This window comes from Entelurus aequoreus, linkage group LG16, assembly GCF_033978785.1.
Source record: "Entelurus aequoreus isolate RoL-2023_Sb linkage group LG16, RoL_Eaeq_v1.1, whole genome shotgun sequence".
Lineage (NCBI taxonomy): Eukaryota > Metazoa > Chordata > Actinopteri > Syngnathiformes > Syngnathidae > Entelurus > Entelurus aequoreus.
The window spans coordinates 23,878,171-23,901,192 of NC_084746.1; the positions used below are offsets into that span (position 1 = coordinate 23,878,171).

The 23,022-nt window shown below is 39.0% G+C and overlaps 1 protein-coding gene across 5 annotated transcripts in view; it reads right to left on the reverse strand.

Moving 5' to 3' along the window:
* Positions 1-7,089: 7,089 nt before the first annotated feature.
* The window catches only part of cetp (cholesteryl ester transfer protein, plasma), an 83,635-nt gene continuing 67,702 nt past the window's right edge, over positions 7,090-23,022 (reverse strand). For 3 of the 5 annotated variants that reach the window (XM_062023491.1, XM_062023487.1, XM_062023488.1), the window contains 5 exons: positions 22,796-22,863; positions 19,709-19,752; positions 15,750-15,815; positions 13,466-13,551; positions 9,492-9,779 (listed from right to left, as the gene is read on the reverse strand). In XM_062023491.1, coding sequence (XP_061879475.1) covers positions 9,507-9,779; positions 13,466-13,551; positions 15,750-15,815; positions 19,709-19,752; positions 22,796-22,863 — 537 coding nt within the window. In that variant the 3' untranslated portion in view covers positions 9,492-9,506. Of the gene's footprint in view, positions 7,108-8,503; positions 8,767-9,491; positions 9,780-13,465; positions 13,552-15,749; positions 15,816-19,708; positions 19,753-22,795; positions 22,864-23,022 lie in introns of those variants that run through there. The other 2 variants (XM_062023490.1, XM_062023489.1) reach the window with 2 other exon arrangements.

Sequence of the window (23,022 nt, forward strand, 5' to 3'; positions counted from 1 at the left end):
CAATTCAAACACCTGATCAACACACACAATCACTCAGCCCAAAAGACCGTTCACCTAACCCAAGGTTCATAAAGCTTATATATTTTAAAAAAGTTACGTACATACGCAAAAAAAAAGTTGCACACATACGGTCAAGCGATCAAATGTTTAGAAGCCAAAGCTGCATACTCACGGTACCACGTCTGCGTCTTTGTCATCCAAATCAAAGTAATCCTGGTAAGAGTCTGTGTTGTCCCAGTTCTCTACAGGCGTCTGTGTATCGAAGTCAAAAGTCCTCCTGGTTAGAGTCTCTGTTATCCGAGTTCTTCCATCTTGACTGCATCTTTCGGGAATGTAAACAAAGACGCGCCGGCTGTGTACTGTTGTTGCTGACTTCGTTCGAAAAATACGTCCGTTTCGCACCGACAACTTTCTTCTTTGCTTGCTCAGCTTCCTTCTCCATAATGCAATGAACATAATTGCAACAGATTCACGAACACAGATGTCCAGAATACTGTGGAATTATGAAATGAAAACAGAGCTTTTTTGTATCTTATTCAATGGGGAAGGCATACCTCTGTTCCCCGGGCTACGTCACGCGCATACGTCATCCTCAGAGGCGTTTCGAACCGGAAGTTTAGCGGCAAATTTAAAATGTCACTTTATAAGTTAACCCGGCCGTATTGGCATGTGTTATAATGTTAAGATTTCATCATTGATATATAAACTATCAGACTGCGTGGTCGGTAGTAGTGGGTTTCAGTAGGCCTTTAAGTTGTTCAACAGTCCGGGTTCTCCGTTGTGGTATTTTAGGCTTCATAATGCGCCACACATTTTCAATGGGAGACAGGTCTGGACTACAGGCAGGCCAGTCTAGTACCAGCACTCTTTTACTATGAAGCCAGGCTGTTGTAACACGTGGCTGGGCATTGTCTTGCTGAAATAAGCAGGGGCGTCCATGAAAAAGACATTGCTTGGATGGCAACATATGTTACTCCATGAGATAAACATGAAATAAATGCTCCCATATAAAAGAAAACAGATGTGAACTCGCCTGTAGTAGAAGATGGTAAACGTAAACCTTTGTGCTTTTGCACCACTTTAGTTTTTTTTTTAAAGTGACAGAGGTGCATTTGACAAAATTAACTTCCAAGGAGGAAGTAGATATTTCCTTATGAAGCAAATATTTTGAGTTATGATGTTGGTTCTATTGATCCAGTGTCCGATGTGCCCGAGTGAAAAAAGCTGCCCAACTGTGCGGATTCTGGCTGCGCGGTTCAGGTATTTCAGTGCACTTTGGATGGAGTAACCCTTAAAAAAAAAGTTAAAGTACCAATGATTGTCACACACACACACTAGGTGTGGCAAAATTATTCTCTGCATTTGACCCATCACCCTTGATCACCCCCTGGGAGGTGAGGGGAGCAGTGAGCAGCTGTGGTGGCTGCGCCCGGGAATAATTTTTGGTGATTTAACCCCCAATTCCAACCCTTGATGTTGAGTGTCAAGCAGGGAGGTAATGGGTCCCATTTTTATAGTGTTTGATATGACTCGGCCGGGGTTTAAACTCACAACCTACCGATCCCAGGGCGGACACTCTAACCACTAGGTAAGTGTGGATGTTCTCTGAAAAACTTGGTCATAGTTGCGTATTCTTTCATCGACTTGAGTGCTTTTGTTCCCACTTGCTACTGAGGCCGGAATAAGTCCAGCGCCCCTAAAAGGTTAAACTTGATATTTCACTTAAAATGTGGATGCAGTGTACACCACACATAATAAAATGATTCAATAAACTTCCAAAAATGTATCAGATCTAGTCTGATTGCTTCTATTGAGACATCTGAAACATCCATTGAGATGAAGTACAAATACTATAATGCCACTCTGTATTAACTATCAAAAATCAAAAGATACATTGTTGTCTCGGGAGTGTGACCACAATAGAAGGGCTGTTTTCCATCACGTGACGTCAGTCGGGCACATGGTAGTTTTCGCATGGCAGCGACAAATACGATTCGACAGTGACAAATTATGGCTAATAAGTCTTTGTTAAGCTATCGGAGAGGATTAGATGCTATTCTGCAAAAGTGGTGTGACAACAAAAGAAGTAAACTACTCACAAGTTTATTTACTGGACAAAACAACATTCATGGGGACAAGGACATGATCAAAGTACCGTATTTTCCGGACCATAGGGCGCACCGGGTTATAAGGCGCACTGCCGAGAATTGTCTATTTTTTAAATCTTTTTTCATATAAGGCGCACCAGATTATAGGGCGCATTAAAGGAGTCATATTATTATTATGTTTTCTAAATGTAAAACACTTCCTTGTGGTCTACAGAACATGTAATGGTGGTTCTTTGGTCAAAATGTTGCATAGATTATGTTTTACAGATCATCTTCAAGCCGCTTTCTGACAGTCGCTTCCGGATGCGCCGTTTTGTGGGCGGTCTTATTTACGTGTCTCACCTTCGACAGCGTCTTCTCCCCGTCATCTTTGTTGTAGCGGTGTAACGTGCAAGGACGGGAGTGGAAGAAGTGTCAAAAGATGGAGCTAACTGTTTTAATGACATTCAGACTTTACTTCAATTAATAACGGATTCAATAAAATCTTCTCATCCGGAAACAACAACAAGGGTGGAAATGTGTCCCGTGAAAAAACGTCCGACCGGAACTCTCTAATAACTAAAGTTCCTTGGGTGAATAATGTAAACTCACTAGTGCTTTCATGGCGAGTTTACTGACAGATGTAAGTAAGAACTTTACACTACTTTATATTAGAAATGGCAACAGCAGAGGATGAATGTCCCATAACAAGAAGATAGAGAAAAAGAAGAAGCTTATCGACTACGGCATCGGCACCGACTACAAAGGCGGACGCACACAATTTTTCAGGATTTATGCAGATCCCAAACACAGATCAGCAGGTACCAGAAGGTAAAGGAAGAGTTGCTTTTGCATAATATTGTGAAACAAAACGCCAGATAATATGTCTTACCTTATACACACACCATAATAGTACTCGTATGTTTAATGCGCCGACAATCCTTCAAGCGGTGCGGCTTCATAGCTTACCAAAGTCGTACTAAAACATTTTCATAGATTTTTGAGCGTCGTGTGTAATGTTCTATATTTTCAATGGAACATATACAATGTTGGTGTTGTTCACTTGAGTCAAATTGCCATTATAGTGCAGTCTACACGTGTCTCTTATGTTTGACTGCCATCTACTGGTCACACTTATCATTACACCATGTACCAAATAAAATAGCTGCGAGGTCGGTAAGCACAACCAGAATTATTCCGTACATTAGGCGCACCGGGTTATAAGGCGCACTGTCGAGTTTTGAGGGAAAAAAAGGCTTTTAAGTGCGCCTTACAGTCCGGTAAATACGATACCTAGATTTGTTAAACTTCATCACTGAGAGTATTTGTTCACATATATGGGTAGAGCCAAGAGAACAAACATCTCCTGAGCATGTCTCCTCATGTTTGGATAGTTTTCCTCCTTGAGAGAAGAGTAACATCCAGCAGTGATCCTGACCTTAAGTGATCTGCCAGGACTGCATCAGACTGCAGGTCACTAAGTTCCAACTGAACATCATTGGGTGCATTAGGGACAGGACACCATGTGCATTTCATCCGGCGTGGCACAGTTGGGAGAGTGGCTGTGCCAGCAACCTGAGGGTTCCTGGTTCAATCCCCACCTTCTACCAACCTCGCCATGTCCGTTGTGTCCTTGAGCAAGACACTTCACCCTTGCTCCTGATGGGTTGTGGTTAGCGCCTTGCATGGCAGCTCCCGCCATCAGTGTGTGAATGTGTGTGTGAATGGGTGAATGTGGAAATAGTGTCAAAGCGCTGAATACCTTGAAGGTAGAAAAGCGCTATACAAGTATAACCCCTTTATCATTTATCCTCAGATTGATCCAATCTTCAAATCACCTTGAATACTCACCATGCAGGGCTCTTAACATGGATGAGTACATGCGGGGGTGATCAGCTGACTTCTTTCAGAGTTTGCATGCGAGTGAGAATGTTACCGTCTAGTTGGCTTGAAAGAAACTACCGGTACATCTTTCTCATGAAAGCCTTCACCTGGTGTTCAGTTCATTCATCAGCGCAGTCGCATCAACAGCAAATGCAAAACATGCCATCCAATCCTCATCTGAGAGCTTCGGGATGTATTTGCCTTTCTTCTCACTCCTGAATCTCTGCTTTCAGGTCCCAAACTCTTTTTAGCACTTTGCCTAAGCTGAGCCATCTGACAGCTGTGTGGTAGCTGCCATCACTATGCTCATGCTCCTCCAAAAGTGCAACAAACTGCCTGTGCTTTAAAGGAGAAATGCACTTTTTTGACCCACGGAGAGTGCCGTAGCGAGCGGAACTTGGCTGCAGTTCACTTGTTATTCATGAGCCACAAGCGAGCAGAAATGGAGAAAGGAAAGTCTACCTTATGGAAATATGGCAAGTTGCTCTCCCAACAAGAAATAATTCTTTTTCGCCGTGCGAAGAGGTGACATCCCTGCAGCAAACACCTGCTGCTCACGTCGTGAAGAGGTGGGTGGTGCTTCACTTCCATGTTCAGATTACGGTTAAGGTGCAGTGATAACATCACATTTAGATTGTTACTGTGATTGATTTTAGTAAGTAAGATGACATAAAAGTTCAACAGAAATGAAACACAGTCGGCAGGAAGTCGAAAGGAGACTTTTTCTCAAACCGATCACACACTTTTTCGGCTTCAAAATACAAACCCCGTTTCCATATGAGTTGGGAAATTGTGTTAGATGTAAATATAAACGGAATACAATGATTTGCAAATAATTTTCAACCCATATTCAGTTGAATATGCTACAAAGACAACATATTTGGTGTTCAAACTGATAAACTTTTTTTTTTGTGCCAATAATCATTAACTTTAGAATTTGATGCCAGCAACACATGACAAAGAAGTTGGTAAAGGTGGCAATAAATACTGATAAAGTTGAGGAATGCTCATCAAACACTTATTTGGAACATCCCGCAGGTGAACAGGCAAATTGGGAACAGGTGGGTGCCATGATTGGGTATAAAAGTAGATTCCATGAAATGCTCAGTCATTCATAAACAAGGATGGGGCAAGGGTCACCACTTTGTCAACAAATGCGTGAGCAAATTGTTGAACAGTTTAAGAAAAACCTTTCTCAACCAGCTATTGCAAGGAATTTAGGGATTTCACCATCTGCGGTCCGTAATATCATCAAAGGGTTCAGAGAATCTGGAGAAATCACTGCACGTAAGCAGCTAAGCCTGTGACCTTCGATCCCTCAGGCTGCACTGCATCAACAAGCGACATCAGTGTGTAAAGGATATCACCACATGGGCTCAGGAACACTTCAGAAACCCACTGTCAGTAACTACAGTTGGTCGCTACATCTGTAAGTGCAAGTTAAAACTCTCCTATGCAAGGCAAAAACCATTTATCAACAACACCCAGAAATGCCGTCGGCTTCGCTGGGCCTGAGCTCATCTAAGATGGACTGATACAAAGTGGAAAAGTGTTCTGTGGTCTGACGAGTCCACATTTCAAATTGTTTTTGGAAACTGTGGACGTCGTGTCCTCCGGACCAAAGAGGAAAAGAACCATCCGGATTGTTATAGGCGCAAAGTTGAAAAGCCAGCATCTGTGATGGTATGGGGGTGTATTAGTGCCCAAGACATGGGTAACTTACACATCTGTGAAGGCGCCATTAATGCTGAAAGGTACATACAGGTTTTGGAGCAACATATGTTGCCATCCAAGCAACGTTACCATGGACGCCCCTGCTTATTTCAGCAAGACAATGCCAAGCCACGTGTTACATCAACGTGGCTTCATAGTAAAAGAGTGCGGGTACTAGACTGGCCTGCCTGTAGTCCAGACCTGTCTCCCATTGAACATGTGTGGCGCATTATGAAGCCTAAAATACCACAACGGAGACCCCCGGACTGTTGAACAACTTAAGCTGTACATCAAGCAAGAATGGGAAAGAATTCCACTTGAGAAGCTTAAAAAATGTGTCTCCTCAGTTCCCAAACATTTACTGAGTGTTGTTAAAAGGAAAGGCCATGTAACACAGTGGTGAACATGCCCTTTCCCAACTACTTTGGCACGTGTTGCAGCCATGAAATTCTAAGTTAATTATTATTTGCAAAAAAAAAAAAAAAGTTTATGAGTTTGAACATCAAATATCTTGTCTTTGTAGTGCATTCAACTGAATATGGGTTGAAAAGGATTTGCAAATCATTGTATTCCGTTTATATTTACATCTAACACAATTTCCCAACTCATATTGAAACGGGGTTTGTAAAAGCGCTACACTATACATCCGGTTTAACTGCATTTATAAAATGGAAAAGTCTTACGTTACAGTCATGTAGGGATGGGCACTGGATCCGGTACTTTTTCGACACAGACCGAACCCAACCAGCCGGTACTACCGGGCACAGATTTACGTAAGATCCAGCGGTGCCATGTTTCGGTGCCTGGGTTGCGTGTGACGTCACGTCTGTTTGAATTAGCACCTGCGAATAGCGAGTACTTGCTAGCACTTGAGAGGAAAACAGGCCATTTCGAAGCGGACATGTTCTTAGTAATCTTGCAACCCATCAAAGTTTCAAGACAAAAACCCAAGCATGCCAAATAGAAAACGCTCTAAAGTGTGGCTCGTCTTTTCCAAATGTGAGGCCGATGAAGATTACGCTCGCTGCTTTTGTGACGCCAAAATCAATACTTCTGATCTGAGGAAGCACACAGGATTTTTCTCATATCTGAAGAGTGCAGCCAAGTTAGATGTACGACTGCAACTCCTGTATTTGGCATCTTTAACGACTCGGCTGCAGCCAACAACACGGGGGAAGAAATGGCTGTGGGGGGGGGGTGGCCTGCGGACCTGCAGCGAAGCGGGGTGTGCCAGGACCGGCTTCGAGATCAGCGACAGGTGCGTAGATGACCCAGCTGGGAGTGTTTGTCTGATCACCTGTCGCTCTGTTAAAGGCAGCAGTCGGGAAGGAGAGGGGGAGTGGTTGATGGGGGAGGGGTTGATGGTGGAGAGCAAAGTTGGAGCACGAGCGGAAGCGAGAGCGAGGACTGAGAAGATCGATGGCTGAAAAGCACAAAAAGAAACCTTTATTGAAAAATAAATCACTGTTCACAACCATGAACGAGGCTGTCATGTCCGTTCTTGGTGGTCCGAAGAACCCGGCGGCACAAGACCTCCACAATGGCGTTAACATTTGGTGACGATAACACCATCCTCTACGTCTGCTCCAGGTATAAAGCCAACTGTATAAGAATACGTTAGCTTTGCATTTTAACTATCAATAGTTATCATAATCAGCTCAGTTCCTCGTACTGTACTTTGTAACGTAATGTGAAGTTTTTGCTTCCCTTTCATTTGTACTTTAATACTTTTGAAAAAAATAAAATTCTGGCTGGCTGAAATATTGTGTAAATTATTTTATAACATGATACAAAATGATTAGCAGGCTGAATATAAATGTTTTATTAATTAATAGAGAAGGTTAAAAGATTGTCATGCAGCAATATGAAGACCACTAACTTGTGCAACATGTAATGTACACACTATCAGAAGCATTTATTCAGGTGGAAATATCACAGCACATAGATCACAGCTGGGACAGGCTCCAGCCCCCCGTTATCCCAAAAGGGCCAATCGGTAAAAAAATGGATGGATGGATATTACAAAAACATCTCTGACAATGAAAGCATAATCATAACAATCAACATTGTTATTTATGCGTGAAACTGTTATCCAAACAAGTGTAGCTCCTCCTCTGAATGCCAGTGCTCCTAAAGCAGGAATATAAATTCTGTATGTCTACATAATACAAAATCTGGTAAGACGCCACAGTAGGCAATTTTTTTTTATTGTCATTAAATCATGTTTGTCCTTTTTGTGTTGAGCTGTTTAAAAAAAACATAAAGTTTAAAATACATTTATTTAAAGCATATTAATTGTCCGTTCATGGTGTTAAAACTGAAAATTATTTGTCTAGGGTACACTCCTTAATGATGAAAAATTATAAATAGCTGCGATTAAATAATATAATTGTTTGACAGCCCTTTATACTATATATATATATGTGTGTATGTATATATGTGTGTATATATATATATATATATATGTGTATATATATGTATATATATATATGTATATATGTACAGTATAAATATATATATGTATATACACACATATATATATATATATATATATATATACATATATATATGTATATATACATATATATACATTATATATATATATATATATATATATATATGTATATATATATATGTGTATATACATATATATATACATATTTATACTGTACATATATACACATATATATATATATATATATATACACACATATATATAATATATATATATATATATATATATATATATATATATATATATATATATATATATATATATATATATATATATATATATATATATATATATGTGTGTATATGTATATATATGCCCAACCCCGGAGTAGGTGTATTTATATATATAGAAGGGGTGGGATGAAATAAGGTCTGCTTCTTCCGACTCCTTTTCAAACATGTTGCATTGTGTCATCATGTGATGTGGTACTTTAACGTAACTTTTTTTGAAACAAATAAAGTGTCACCATCAAGTTTGCTTGTTTATTGGTTACTGTAGCATCTTCTTCAGGAAGTCCACCAGGAGGTGATGAGGGAAACCAAAGTCCATCTGAATAACCACAAAGCCCTAAGCAGAATACAAGAAAGAGTCACAGTTAGTCAAGGTCAAAGTTTCTTTAATGGTACCTGGAGGTAAAATAGTTGTGCAGACATTTGTAGTTAGGGATGTGCTGATCAATTCGATCGGTCCCTCCGGGTCAGCTCACTCCTTATCACGACGGACCAACGCAGAGTCGGCGTCTGCACCGATCCACCTGTCGATCTCACCACCCATTCTTCTCTCACTCTTGAAGAAGAGGTTCGGGCGGGGGTCGGCAAGCTCTAGATCTTTACCGCCGCCCTAGTGGCTCACTGGAGCTTTTTCAAAAATGTATTAAAATGGAAAAAGAGATATGAAAAAATATATGTTTTGTTTTAATATGGTTTCTGTAGGAGGACAAACATGATACAAAACTTCTTAATTGTTAAAAATCCAGCTGTTTATATTAAAGATGCTTCACTGACGAGTATTTCGAGAGCGCCGTTTTGTCCTACTAATTTTAGCTTTCCTTGAACTCACCGTAGTTTGTTTACATGTACGACTTTCTCCAACGCTGCCACAGAAAGATGTGTTTTATGTAGAGATGTCCGATAATGGCTTTTTTGCAGATATCCGATATTCCGATATTGTCCAAATCTTAAATACCGATTCCGATATCAACCGGTACCGATATATACAGTCGTGGAATTAACACATTATTATGCTTAATTTTGTTGTGATGCCCCGCTGGATGCATTAAACAATGTAACAAGGTTTTCCTAAATAAATCAACTCAAGTTATGGAAAAAAAATGCCAACATGGCATTGCCATATTTATTATTGAAGTCACAATGTGCATTATTTTTTTTAACGTGCCTCAAAACAGCAGCTTGGAATTTGGGACATGCTCTCCCTGAGAGAGCATGAGGAGGTTGAGGTGGGCGGGGTTGAGGTGGGGGGGAAATAGCAACCTTGCAATTATTACAAGTAGCGCCGTTGCAATGTTTTTTGTAAAAAGCAGCCAAACGTTGGATCCTTTCTTCAGCCTTGGCACCATGTTGCTGTTGCACGTTGCGTAATGATGTCATTGCAGTGATGTGCAGTCAGGGGAGGCAGGTGAGGCGGGCCTCACGTGCCAGCATGGAAAGAAAAAAAATGTAAAAATAAAAAAAATAAATTTAATTGTTATATGTATCCAGTGATTATACTATAAAGTTATTTTCCATTTAACTTCACCAGTTTTAGATGATTTTTATTCAAAATCGCTGAATTTTCACATTTGCCGTTCAAATGCCAGTTGAGGCACGTCACTGAGTTGAGCCTCACCATGGTTGCGCAATGACTCGGCTAACTGCTGGCCTGTTGTGCAGTGAGACCGTATTGCTATATGAATTATGTTATACATTTCCATAGTTTAGTTAGCTGAGGTATATAATGTACAGTATTTTGTCCACAACTGTATGTGTGTAACGTATTTCTTGTGCTGAGCAATCATAAAATGGCTGCAAAAGACGCACTGTGTGAGGCTCGCAGTAATCCCGCCTCCTGGTGGTAGAGGGCTGTAGTGATCCCAGAGATCATTCTTGTGACTACTCGGGCGGCAGAAGAAGTGACAACAAGCAACAGTTAGCAGCGATCGTTTATTTTTTCCTCTTGCCTGGATTATTAACGTGGAGGATTACATATCTAAAATAAAAAAGTTTTCTAAACTGGACTTTCAATCGAAGCAGGAGGTAATACTTAAAGGAAGATCTCCATCGAGACAGAGAGACTTTTAAAACTGAAGAAAGATAAGGAAGACTTCTATAAAAAAGTTATTGATGCTTTTGTTCAAAAGGAGTGGCGCATGGACTTCATTTATAAGTAAAGGTAAGACCATAATAACGTTTTTTTTTATTGAAACTTTTTTGTGTGCTACAGTTTGTATGTGTAAAGTTAAAGTTAAGTTAAAGTACCGATGATTGTCACACACACACTAGGTGTGGTTAAATTTGTCTTCTGCATTTGACCCATCCCTTGATCACCCCCTGGGAGGTGAGAGGAGCAGTGGGCAGCAGCGGTGCCGCGCCCGGTAATCATTTTTGGTGATTTAACCCCCAATTCCAACCCTTGATGCTGAGTGCCAAGCAGGGAAGAATGCTGGTATGAGCTTTTAAACATAACCCGTTAACTGCTGCCAATCAAATGGTGAATAAGATACTCTTTAGGGTTCATATGTTTGTAAATCTGACTGTGATGAAGTCAGTGCCTCACCAGCCATGAACCTCACCGCACATCACTGATAGCTTGGTACTCATCACTCGTCTCAACAGGTATATTTCACGTCATTAGGAAATTGGTTTGCTAGCATTTATAAGAGTACTGGTTTCATTTTGTATCAGATAAATGTATTAATGTAACTGTTGCAAGATACTTACATGTGGTGGCAGCTCATCTTTAGAAAAGTATTTCCTGGTTTTGTGAGGTTGATGATGTCATCACAGACAACTTCAGATCATACCAACTCACGGGGGGTATTTTGTTTTCTATTTAGATGAATCTTAGGTTTGGTTCAGAGCGATATGAGGGTTTGATAGCAATAGTATCTTTGGGTTCCTTTATTTTATCACTATGACGACACGCTATTGTAGGCTAACTGATTGACATGTAGAAATGTTAGATTATGTTGGTAAGCAAAACTGTGGGTAACAGTGGCGCATGCCAGGTAGTATGGGAAGTCATATAAAAGAGCAGAAAGGTTATATAAAGGTTTCTTTATATTAGACGTGCTGATGCCAAAACACATGCTTTCCTTCCTTGATTTGAGTAAGTAAGATTATTTGCTTTGTACTTTTGATTGTTTAAGTAGCTACTTAGGTTTTTTTGTTCGGTTTTCCACGTGTTTAAGACATGCTTTGCCAATAAACACGCCACATTTCCAACAAATTGAAAGTCTTTCTTCCTATCATTTGGCCCTCGGACGCCGCATTACAACACTTAGCTACATTTAATCCAGAGTAACTTGTTGCTTAGCTTATTACATTTTCCAAATAGCATGCTCATCACTGGCAATTACCTTTATTAAAGTGGTTTCGAGACAACTTCAAAGATGCGTTATCCTTTATATTTTAGTTGACACAATTTACTGTCATTTTAGTCAACTAAAACGAAAATACATTTTAATCAAAAGAGTATGACTAAATCTAAATTGAAAACAGCTTTCAAAATGAACACTGAGTCAGAGAAAATGTGCATGTTTTCCCTCATTTACATTTACATTATACAGGTGGAACTCAAACAATTTAAAGATTGTGCCAAAGTCCATTTATGTCAGCAATTCAACTTCAAATGTGAAACTAATATGTGATATTAACTCATTACATATAAAGTAAGATATAGCAAGCCTTTATTTCTTATAGTTTTGATGATAATGGCTTACAGTTTTTTAAACTGATTTTCAATTCAAGGTTTTTATCAAAATTGTAAGAAATATAGGCTTGAAATATCTCGAGTTGCATGGTATGGGCCTATGTCATATATTAGTTTCATGTTGTAATTCTAAACAAATATTTTGCACAATATTCAAATTGTATTGAGTTTCATCAGTATATTTTCTAAAAATATGACAAAGATACTTACAAGTTTTGAAAATGTTACTAGTTTCCACTTATATTTTATTTAGTTAAATTATACAGGAGAATATTTATGTTTCATAATTATTTTCAAAAAAGTATTGTTTTTAATGTATGTTCCTGTTAATGGGGAACAGCAGTTTAAAAAAACAAAACAAGAACACAGGTCTTTTTTTTCTTTTTTAAAAAAAAGGATTCTAAAGATTAAAAAACAGCTTGCAAGATGTTAACATAGACAGGCTGGAGCATTTTTATTATGAAGACAAGAACTGTGCAATCCGTCTGTACACCTTTAAGTCACCATTGTGGCATTCAAAGCCCTCTAAAACAACTTCAACACCCTCCATCAACGTTTTATATACGCACTGCAAGTCTATATATAATGTAGTAACAGACACCTTCATAACAATATGTAATATGTTCAATATTTACCTTACCTTGGTTATTTTAAGCATTACCGTAACTTCTTTCTTGGGCGCATTTATTTCAGTACCCATAACAACACACTTCCTACTTCCGGCAACAATCGTGTTCTTACTTACGGAAACAAACGCGTGTGTTTGCTAATCATGGCAGACTGATCATGATACATGCAGCACGTCATGTTTGTTAGTACAATTACATACACTGTTGTAGGTTACGGAACATAAACGAGGTATTATTGGCGGTTTTTGGATGCATTTTTAGAGTGACTTAGAGGCAGAATGGACTTCTCCCATTAGCAGCATTGCTAGTTATCTAGAACGAGCCGATTATTACAAACTAAAACACAAAAAAAGTGTGTGTTCTTGTCTCTCATAAGGATTGTGAACGATATGCACAATTCCCAAAAATGTGTAGTTCTCCTTTAAGACCTCACTCTTGGCTGTAAGGTCATGTTATCGCTAAACTAAACTAAATTGATACCAGGTCATCTTTTTATTCTCTTATTTTCCCCCAAATAAGAACCGATAAAAGAACCGATAAAGAACCGAATTGTTAGGCAGAGTTGATAGTGGAATTGGAACTGTTAAAATCCTATCAATTCCCATCCCTCGGTGTTAGGGTCAACATTTTCCGTAAGAAATGACAGCAAGATATGGAAAAGGTGAAGTGCTACAAATAGAAATGTATAAATACATGCAAGTAAGACTTACATCCCGAGGAAGCACTTCTGGGTCATTGATGTCGAATAAGTATGCTCCCTGTTTGTCCAACAGCCTGGTTATTTCCTTTTCAAGCACTGCAAACACAGCAGAGAACACTTCACTTTATCTACTTTGCTTCTTTCACTACATAAAACTTGTTGGTCCAGCACACACACCATTGTATGTTCTTATCAAGGTGGGATAATCAATGTTTGCATATTTGCAAGTCTCGAGTAAGTCTCAAGTCCTTAATCACAAGTCCAAGTCGGGTCCAGTCTCAAGTCAATGACTTGGTATTTTCGAGTCCTTCCAAGGCATTGACACTGTTTTATGCCACTTATGTGGACCATGATCAGATTTACTGCATTTAACGTTTATATCTAAATTATATTTTTAATTATAATTGATCCAGAGCAATATACATTTAGGTGACAATTCTTATTGATCTTGGTTTAACCTGATAGTTAAAGTGAAGGCACAAATGTGAGAGTCGTTACACCCAAGATATACACTACCGTTCAAAAGTTTGGGGTCACATTGAAATGTCCTTATTTTTGAAGGTAAAGCACTGTACTTTTCAATGAATATAAATTTAAACTAGTCTTAACTTTAAAGAAATACACTCTATGCATTGCTAATGTGGTAAATGACTATTCTAGCTGCAAATGTCTGGTTTTTGGTGCAATATCTACATAGGTGTATAGAGGCCCATTTCCAGCAACTATCACTCCAGTGTTCTAAAGGTACAATGTGTTTGCTCATTGGCTCAGAAGGCTAATTGATGATTAGAAAACCCTTGTGCAATCATGTTCACACATCTGAAAACAGTTTAGCTTGTTACAGAAGCTACAAAACTGACCTTCTTTTGAGCAGATTGAGTTTCTGGAGCATCACATTTGTGGGGTCAATTAAACGCTCAAAATGGCCAGAAAAAGAGAACTTTCATCTGAAACTCGACAGTCTATTCTTGTTCTTAGAAATGAAGGCTATTCCACAAAATTGTTTGGGTGACCCCAAACTTTTGAACGGTAGTGTATGTTTACAATAAACACATTGCCTTAGCATTTATGCGCTATCACACATGTAAATAACAATTATTCACAACAGGAAGTACTCCCGCGACACTACAACCAAACACCGACATGCCTCTTTAAGATAGAAATATCGTTTTATCAGTAAGAATTTTATTTTAATTAAATATTTTTGCCTTAAAAACACACAGTGACATTGACAATAAAGTAAACTGCATGAAAATTGATAAAAAAAATTAGCAAGTTATGATGTATTTTTGTTATACAGACATTGCATTAAATTAGGCCGTACTAAAATGGGCCATCACATGGTCATGTCATAGAAGGCTGTTCCTGTGCCTGCTTTGATGTATCTGGGGAGTTCTGATTTCCCATCATCCTTTGCTTCGAAAATGTGATTGCAAAGGACTTTTTTGCTAAAGAGAGTGCTAAACGGCGACAACAAGTCGGGACACATTAGCAGCGCATACTATCTTTGACACTGATTCGCGGTTGTTGGGACATGACCTGGTGATTATGCTGCAATGCAAATGAGTCATGTGGGTAAGAGAGTCATAGTTATGTAACAACTTTGTTTTCAAAATACATTTTGTATATTACAGTTGAGGACACATATGCTGCACATTATCACCTACTCTCAAGTCTTCTGGAGTTGTAATGCAAAATTCCAAGTCAAGTCCTGAGTCAATGATGTCAAAGTCCAAGTTGAGTTGCAAGTCTTTGATGATTTTGTCAAGTCCAATCCAAAGTCGTCAAAATTGCGACTCGAGTAGATTAGAGTCCACACCTCTGGTGGATAGTAGTGGCCATTAAAATGTTCCCCTTCAAGCTGAATGGCAACTAATTTCCAGGCAAGTTCTAGCCAGGAACTTCCAGCCAGGAATGGCCACCAAACACAGATCAGCCAAGCTTCATCCAAGGACCCTTTTGAACTTTTGAGTAGCTCCATCTGTAGATGTCTTGCTGACCCACAGGGTTCAAGATGAGAGATGATCATTCTGGCACTCGATTGGATTTGGGGCAGAGTGGTTTATTTGGTAATACAACCAACCACCCATCAATCAACGTCAAGGGTGAAGTGGAAGTCTGGAGTATACTTTGGACCAACCACCACTAAATCACAGGACTGACACATATCCTGATCCATAAAATCCATGACCACTCTATCACCTGAAACATGCTGCCCAATTGTGGTTGTCTATGACCACGCCAGGACCGTCCATCATTGTGATTGCTATCAATATCATATGTTTATTTCTTACCAGTCAGCACCTTGGGGATACCTATCCTCCTCAAAGCTTCTTCTATGAACTCCAGTTGTGATTGATCTACCTATAAAAAAACATAAAGGTGTAATTAATTCCTATATTGCTTGAGTTCTCAGGGCACTCAATCACAGCTAGACTTGAGTTTGTCTTAGAAGACGTGTCGCCTCTCATCCGACCAGGCTTCATCAGATCATGCTCATAGACTTAGCTTTGTCAGGTCTAGTCTAAATGCTGGTACCAAAGCCCCAACAATTTATAATCTAACAAATAACAACAGGAGATAAGAACTTTCCGGTTCCAGGTGGTAGTGCAAACGAGGGTGATTCCAGTCGACAACCTTTTTTAAGTTGGTAGTGGTTGTTTTATAGCGTTCCTTTTGCCACACAACACCTCATTGCTAATGAAGTGAATTAATTGACTCATATTATGTTCAACATATGGCATACTTGCCAACCCTCCCGGTTTTACCGGGAGACTCCCGGAATTCAGCGCCTCTCCCGATAACCTCCCGGAAGAAATTTTCTCCCGATAAACTCCCGGAATTCAGCCGGAGCTGGAGGCCACACCCCCTCCAGCTCAATGCGGACCTGAGTGGGGACAGCGGCGACAGTCTGTTTTCACGTCCGCTTTCCCACAATATAAACAGCGTGCCTGCCCAATCACGTTATAACTGTAGAATGATCGAGGGCGAGTTCTTGGTTTCTTATGTGGGTTTATTGTTAGGCAGTTTCATTAACGTCCTCCCAGCGCGGTAACAACACACAACAACAGCAGTCACGTTTTCGTCTACCGTAAAGCAGTTCGTCTGCCGTAAACAGCAATGTTGTGACACTCTTAAACAGGACAATACTGCCATCTACTGGATAGCCTCCGGAACACTGAAATTCAAGTATTTCTTTTATTTATATGTATAATAAAATATATATATATATATATATATATATATATATATATATATATATATATATATATATATATATATATATATATATATATATATATATATATGTATATATATATATATATATATATATATATATATATATATATATATATATATATATATATATATATATATATATATATATATGTATATATATATATATACACACCGTAATTTCCGGACTATAAGCCGCTACTTTTTCCCCTCGTTCTGGTCCCTGCGGTTTATACAACGGTGCGGCTTATTTACGGCCTGTTCTTCTCCGACACCGACGAAGAGGATTTCGGTGGTTTTAGTACGCAGGAGGAAGACGATGACACAATAATTAAAGACTGACTTTTCATATACCGGTAGGCTGGTTATTTTGATAACGTACAGGCGAGAACTTTGTATTACTTTGCACTGTTGTATTATTTGTACTCTGCACGAATGCTGTTCGCCATGTCAAAGATGTGAAAGTTTGATTGAATGATTGAAAGATTTATTGTTAATAAATAGGACGCTTTGCGTTCCCAAACAGTCATCTCTGTCCCGACAATCCCCTCCATGGCAGCAGGAACCCCTATATACTACGGTAATTACACATCAAAACCCTGCGGCTTATAGTCGGGTGCGGCTTATATATGGACCAATCTGTATTTTCCCCTAAATTTAGCTGGTGCGGCTTATAGTCAGGTGCGGCTTATAGTCCGGAAATTACGGTGTGTGTATATATATATATATATATATATATATATATATATATATATATATATATATATATATATATATATATATATATATATATATATATATATATATATATATATATATATATATATATATATATATATATATATAGCTAGAATTCACTAAAAGTCAAGTATTTCATATATGTATATATTTATATATATATATATATATATATATATATATATATATATATATATATATATATATATATATATATATATATATATATATATATATATATATGAAATATATATGAAATACTCGAGTTGGTGAATTCTAGCTGTAAATATACTCCTCCCCTCTTAACCATGCCCCCAACCACGCCCTCCGCCCCCAACCACACCCCACCCCACCCCCCACCCCTTACCTCCCGGAATCGGAGGTCTCAAGGTTGGCAAGTATGACATATGGTGAATGTTTATATCCAACTTGGAGAAAGCAAACCCTCAGGTTTGAGTAAATAATGGTTGAGAAAGAGCCTTAGATGGACATTCGCATGTGGACTAGAATTTGCTCTCTACCGAGAAGAAGCAATAAAACGCAATGCAAGTTTCGGAATGCAAAAGTTATAGTTCTATCCTGGCGGAGAGATTCCATGTTTATCTTAAACGTCAAGCCTACAAGTTATGGTATATATCTGTTGTTTTCCAGCCACTACACACAAACATCTCCTTAAATGGTCAGGTGGTGCTGTTCGGACTTAGCACACACCCAAGAAGGAATATATAAACTAATGGTTTGGCTTCTCCAGGAAAGGAGTCCTTCATATTTGACCTAGATTCCTCAAGGAACTGCAGTCCTGTGTAATGACGCTCGATTGTAATAAAGCAACCTTTGGTTCAGCAAAGCGTCTCCGACGTCTACGCAGCCGGGTTGCCCTTCTGTCCGGGAGGGGGCGACAAGACCAGAAATACATTTCACTAACAAGGGTAATTCCATTTTAATGACTGCTGTTGGCATTGACAGAGGGGTTGCTTCTTTGCACCTTAACCTGTTGTTTTTACACCACAATAAGAGCGAAGCCATAATTGCCTGTTTTTGCACAGCATTTAGACTACATCTGACCATTCTAAGTCTATGAGCATGAATTGATTAAGCCTACCTGGATGAGGGGTGAAACGTCTTCTAAGGCAATTTGAACAGATCGATTGAATGCCCTGATGAATGAGAGCATCCATAGACATTTTCTTGAGTGTGCCAACAAATGATCTTTGGTCTATGCCAAGCAGTAGTTTCTTTCCTGCACAATAACGTTGAAGTTAACAATACTACGACACAAGTCAACATAAACGCACCGATTTTCTTTGGAAGCGACCACTTTGGTTCTCATGTCAACAAAAGCGGTCAACTGTATATGACGACGCTGACCTAATCGAGGCACTTTTTAGTAACTTGATGAGCTGGTCGACTAAAACAGGCTCCTGTGTACTTCTATCAACAAGGAAGTCAACATCTAGGACCACTCAATGACTTGATGAGAGTACACTCTAGAAAAAATTAATGTAAAAGATTGTGAACAATGTAGACAATTAGGCCCTGCGATGAGGTGGCGACTTGTCCAGGGTGTACCCCGCCTTCCGCCCGATTGTAGCTGAGATAGGCACCAGCACCCCCCGCGACCCCGAAGGGAATAAGCGGTAGAAAATGGATGGATGGATGGATGTAGACAATTATGCAATACAATTTCAAGCTCCTTTATGGGTTGGGTTGCAAAAGGGCCGGAAAACATTTTTGGATCCAATAATGATATCGGATATCAATCCAATATTAATAAATGGGCTTGCATGCAAAATGTGTGATACAATGTTGGATAAAAGCAGCTCTGCATCGTGTTTACTTGTGCAAAGCTGGATAGCAAGCATCAATACATCCTTCAATAAGCACACACGTTGGTCTTTTCCTGTATTTTAGTCAAGTCATGTACAGAAGGTAACAAAGGGTAAACACAATAGGCTATAGGCTACTAGGAACTTGCAGCTACACAACAGCTGAATGTAAGACATATGTAATAAGTGTTTTTAATTGAACAATGTTTTAGTCTAAAACCATACATTTGACAATACAAACAAGAATCAGATAAATATAGTTGCATATTACTTACACATGCAAAGGCAGAAGGTTATTAGAAAGTATCCGACATCATTCAACATACTGCGTCATGAGCTTAACTTCAAGAATGATTGTGGTCTTTAGGTTACACCAAAAAACTAATTACCACTCCACTTCAACTAAAGGCAGCAGAAGTCCATTCCAGACGGTTATTAATAAAGTGATTGACCTACCAGAGGGTTTTGGTAGAGCTCAGCATGTAGAATAACAATCCTGCAGGAAGAAAAAGATGGTCATTAGTTTGCATCTAACTCTGGAGCTCGGAGGCACCTTGAAAGCATGATATCATCATGTCAACCAAACGTTGTCAGTCCTTACAGGCCTCGTTTCAACTCAACCTCACGTCAACTTATTCAGGGACTAAATATGCTAAAATCGCATGCACCCCAGTACGCAAGCTGATGAAAGTACATTAAAGGCCTACTGAAACCCACTACTACCGACCACGCAGTCTGATAGTTTATATATATATGATGGAATCTTAACATTGCAACACATGCCAATACGGCCGGGTTAACTTATAAAGTGCAATTTTAAATTTCCCGCTAAACTTCCGGTTGAAAACGTCTTTGTATGATGACGTATGCGAGTGACGTCACTAGTTAAACGGAAGTATTGGTACACCTTTGAATCCAACACAAAAAAGCTCTGTTTTCATCTCAAAATTCCACAGTATTCTGGACATCTGTGTTGGTGAATCTTTTGCAATTTGCTTAATGAACAATGAAGACTGCAAAGAAGAAAGTTGTAGGTGGGATCGGTGTATTAGCGGCTGGCTGTAGCAACACAACTAGGAGGACTTTGACTTGGATAGCAGACGCGCTAGCCGACGCTAGCCGCCGACCGCACGGATGATCGGGTGAAGTCCTTCGTCCTTCCGTCGATCGCTGGAACGCAGGTGAGCACGGGTGTTGATTAGCAGATGAGGGCTGGCTGGCGTAGGTGGAGCGCTAATGTTTTTATCATAGCTCTGTGAGGTCCGGTTGCTAAGTTAGCTTCAATGGCGTCGTTAGCAACAGCATTGTTAATCTTCGCCAAGCTGGAAAGCATTAACCGTGTATTTACATGTCCAGGGTTTAATAGTATTGTTGATTTTTTGTCTATTTTTCCAGTCAGGGGTTTATTTCTTTTGTTTATATCTGCATTTGAGCCCAATGCTATCACGTTAGCTCCGTAGCTAAAGTGTTTCGCCGATGTATTGTCGTGGAGATAAAAGTCACTGTGAATGTCCATTTCGCGTTCTCGACTCTCATTTTCAAGAGGATATAGTATCCGAGGTGGTTTAAAATACAAATCCGTGATCCACAATAGAAAAAGGAGAAAGTGTGGAATCTAATGAACCCTTGTACCTAAGTTACGGTCAGAGCGAAAAAAGATACGTCCTGCACTGCACTATAGTCCTTCACTCCCACTTTCCTCATCCACAAATCTTTCATCCTCGCTCAAATTAATGGGGTAATCGTCGCTTTCTCGGTCCGAATCTCTCTCGCTGCTGGTGTAAACAATGGGGAATTGTGAGGAGCACTCCAGCTTGTGACGTCACGCTACTTCCGGTAGGGGCAAGGCTTTTTTTTTCATCAGCGACCAATAGTTGCAAACTTTATCGTCATTGTTCTCTACTAAATCCTTTCAGCAAAAATATGGCAATGTCGCGAAATGATCAAGTATGACACATAGAATGGATCTGCTATCCCCGTTTGAATAAAAAAATAATAATTTCAGTAGGCCTTTAAGAGTGGCTGATTCGCTTTCCCTGAGCACAACACTACAATACTGTACACAGTGTGTCAAGAAAGTTCCAGGTCGCTCCAGGATCCAACTGTAACGGGCTAAATATTCAACCGCCTGTTTTATAAATAAATTATTTTTGAATAGCATTGTAACTTATATATCGCAATGCGAATCGAATCGTCCATCACAAAGAGATTTACATCCCTAGTGCCTAGCACTCTCGACTTTCATTCGGAAGACTCATGTTCGAGCCCCAGGCCGAATGAAAGCAGGGGTTGCATCAGAAGGGTTACACTTACACACACACACACACACACGCACACACACACACATGCATATATATATATATATATATATATATATCCATCCATTTTCTACCGCTTGTCCCGTCCGGGGTCGCGGGGGGTGCTGGAGCCTATCTCAACTGCTTCGGGCGGTAGGCGGGGTACACCCTGGACAAGTCGCCACCTCATCACAGGGCCAACACAGATAGACAGACAACATTCACACTCACATTCACACACTAGGGCCAATTTAGTGTTGTCAATCAACCTATCCCCAGGTATATATTAGGGCTGCAACAACTAATCCATTAAATCGATTAAAATCGATTATTAAAATAGTTGCCGATTAATTTAGTCATCGATTCGTTGGATTTATGCTATGCGCAGTTTTTTGAATTTTATTTTTTTTAAATAAACCTTTATTTATAAACTGCAACATTTACAAACAGCTGAGAAACAATATTTAAAATAAGTATGGTGCCAGTATGCGTTTTTTTTTCAATAAAGTACTGGATAGGATAGAAATGTAGTTTGTCTCTTTTATCCGATTATTAATCGAAGTAATAATCGACAGATCAAAGATCAAATTAATCGTTAGTTGCAGCCCTAGTATATATATATATATATATATATATATATATATATATATATATATATATATATATATATATATATATATATATATATATATATATATATATATATATATATATATATATATATATATATATATAGCCGAGGTTACTGTGATTTATCCGCCAGAAAGTGCTCAATAGAGGTAGAGCGGAATATTCGTTAGGTCAGGAAAAAACCTGGAGGCTATTTCATCCCTACAAGCCTGTTTCGCAGGTTTCGCTGCTCTTCAGGGGATTTTTTAAGTTCTTCTGTCCAGAAACGACACAGTAGAGGTTTTCATAAGGATCTTTGGGCACATAATGGGAGCTCCTTTTTGGCCCCTCCTTCCTCTTTAAAGAATTGTAATATGATATCCCCTGAAGAGCAGGGAAACCCGCGAAACAGGCTTGTAGAAATAGCCTCTGTGTTTTTTCCTGACCTAACGAATATATATATATATATATATATATATATATATATATATATATATATATATATATATATATATATATATATATATATATATATATATATATATATATATATATGCATGCACACACACACTTTTGTGACACACCTCGTACATCACAGTTTACATCCTCTGGAATGGATGAAAAGTGTCTTACTCTGAAGGTTTGCTGTGCAGTAAGACGTGTTTTTTGGCGTAAGAAGCAGTGACATTTGTGGTGATGAGCTGCATATAAAAACAGAAACTACATTGAACTTGGACAAATTCTACATAGAATCACAACAAGAGTGCTGTTACATTTGACTACAAACATGAATTGTTACTGAAACAAGCGCACATTAAAGTACTCATTCAGACAATGATGAGTACAACAGTATTTTGAAT